Source organism: Mesitornis unicolor, unplaced genomic scaffold, assembly GCF_000695765.1.
Source record: "Mesitornis unicolor isolate BGI_N332 unplaced genomic scaffold, ASM69576v1 Scaffold43618, whole genome shotgun sequence".
NCBI lineage: Eukaryota > Metazoa > Chordata > Aves > Mesitornithiformes > Mesitornithidae > Mesitornis > Mesitornis unicolor.
In genome coordinates this window covers 1,696-4,255 of record NW_010203302.1, presented here as the reverse complement: position 1 = coordinate 4,255, position 2,560 = coordinate 1,696, and the positions used below count along the sequence as shown (strand labels likewise).

Below are 2,560 nucleotides of genomic sequence, written 5' to 3'. Positions count from 1 at the left end.
CCCAGCAGCTCAGTCCCCAGCCTACACTGGTCATGGGGTTGTTCTTCTCCAGCTGCCCGGTGAGTTCCTTAGAGGACAAAACCAGGATGGCTCTAAAATGACTTTTAACAGCCGGGTACGTGCATGCCTTTTGCTTACTGCTGTGCAAAAAGATGCTTTAGAAAGAGCACTGATTTAACCACTTGTTTCTGCCTTCAGCTTTGTCATTGACGGAGCCACAGCGCTGTGGTGCGCAGCAGGAGCCGGCCACTTCGAAGTCGTCAAACTGCTGGTGAGTCACGGCGCCAACGTGAACCACACCACGGTGACCAACTCGACTCCGCTGAGGGCCGCGTGTTTCGACGGCAGGCTGGACATCGTCAAATACCTGGTGGAGAACAACGCCAACATCAGCATTGCCAACAAGTACGACAACACTTGCCTTATGATCGCGGCTTACAAAGGCCACACGGACGTGGTCAGGTACCTCCTGGAGCAGCATGCCGACCCCAACGCCAAAGCCCACTGCGGGGCCACGGCGTTGCATTTCGCCGCCGAAGCCGGCCACTTGGAGATCGTGCGGGAGCTGGTCAAGTGGAAGGCGGCGATGATGGTCAACGGCCACGGGATGACTCCGCTGAAAGTTGCCGCCGAGAGCTGCAAAGCCGACGTTGTGGAGCTGCTGCTGGCTCACGCTGACTGTGACAGGAGGAGCCGCATCGAAGCTCTGGAGCTTCTGGGTGCCTCGTTTGCCAACGACCGAGAAAATTACGATATAATGAAGACTTACCACTATTTATATTTAGCGATGCTGGAGAGGTACCGAGACAGCGAGAATATAATTGAGAAAGAAGTTCTTCCACAAATCGAAGCCTATGGAAACAGGACTGAGTGCAGGACTCCTCAGGAATTAGAGGCTATCAGGCAGGACAGAGATGCCCTTCACATGGAAGGCCTCATCGTGCGGGAAAGGATTCTGGGCTCGGACAATATCGATGTTTCTCACCCCATTATTTACCGGGGGGCGGTTTATGCAGATAACATGGAGTTTGAGCAGTGTATCAAGCTCTGGCTCCACGCGTTGCATCTAAGGCAAAAAGGCAATAGGAACACTCATAAGGACCTGCTGAGGTTTGCTCAGGTCTTCTCTCAGATGATACACTTAAACGAGCCCGTGAAAGCCAAGGACATCGAGAGCGTCCTGAGGTGCAGCGTCTTGGAGATAGAACAAGGCATGTCCCGGATCAAAACCACCCAGGACTCCGACATCCACACAGCCATGGACAACTACGAATGCAACATTTTCACTTTCCTCTACTTAGTCTGCATCTCCACCAAGACCCAGTGCAGCGAGGAGGATCAGTCGCGGATCAACAAGCAGATTTACAACCTGATCCACCTGGATCCCCGCACGCGGGACGGCTCCAGTTTGCTGCACCACGCCGTCAACTCCAGCACGCCGGTGGACGACTTCCACACCAACGACGTCTGCAGCTTCCCCAACGCTCTGGTCACCAAGCTCCTGCTGGATTGCGGTGCCGACGTGAACGCCGTGGACAACGAAGGGAACAGCCCTCTCCACATCATCGTCCAGTACCACCGGCCCATCAGCGACTTCTTGACGTTGCATTCCATCATCATCAGCCTGGTGGAGGCCGGTGCTCACACAGACATGACGAATAAGCAGAAGAAAACCCCTCTCGATAAAAGTACGACCGGGGTGTCCGAAATACTCCTTAAAACTCAAATGAAGCTGAGTCTCAAGTGCCTGGCTGCCCGAGCGGTACGGATCTATAACATCAGCTACCAAAACCAGATTCCCCGAACTCTGGAAGAGTTTGTGAAGTTTCATTAGGCTACACAAAACCTCTCGCGGTGGTGCTATCCCGGGACGACATCGCTTGCGGGCAGCAGAAATACCTGTGTATACGTGGAGTTGTCTTTCTCTCTCCTTTTGCTTTGGGGTTCCTCTGGATTCAGTCTGCAGCCTCAGTTCTTGTGCAGATCTTGTTGAGGGAGGGGGCGGGGTGCGAGGAAAAATAAGCCACGTTATTTTCCTGTAGTCAAATCTGATGTCTGAGATTTTGGTCCTTTCTTTTGATTAAAAGAATCGCTTCATTTTAGCTTGGTTTTTATAAACAAAAGAAATGAAAAGATTTCCCCGTGTGACTTGTGCAGAATGTTTTGTTCTCAGTACACGTCTCCACTTGCGAGTCGCAGCCAAATGCTTTGGGTGCTCATCCCCAAAGGCACCTCCGAAAGCCCCCGGCACCGCGCTACCGAGGCGGCAGCTTTGCAAATTGTAAAAGGTCTTGGAGCGAGGTGGGGGGAAAAAAAAAACCCCAATTGGAAATGATGTGGTGGTTGGTGAAGAGTGAAGTGTCGACACACAGAGCAGTCCCGTGCTCTCATACCTCACCATCTTTGTATGCCTTTCAGTTAACGCTGAAGATGTCGGTAACGTTTTAAGTGTTTTCTTTTTTTTAACTTAAATGTTGAGCAGGGGTTATCAACAGCTGCAGACGGATGGAATGCTCTGGTAGGAAATACAGGTTTAAATTCACCTACGGTGTGTTCATCT

General features: G+C 51.8%; 1 protein-coding gene across 1 annotated transcript; it reads left to right on the top strand.

Annotated features, from left to right (window-relative positions):
• Positions 1–184: 184 nt before the first annotated feature.
• FEM1B (fem-1 homolog b (C. elegans)) lies at positions 185–1,834 on the top strand (the record flags this gene model as incomplete). Its single annotated transcript, XM_010190658.1, has 1 exon — positions 185–1,834. A coding segment is annotated over one exon (1,650 nt), but the record flags the coding sequence as incomplete, so codon positions are not given.
• Between the last annotated feature and the right edge of the window lie 726 nt (positions 1,835–2,560).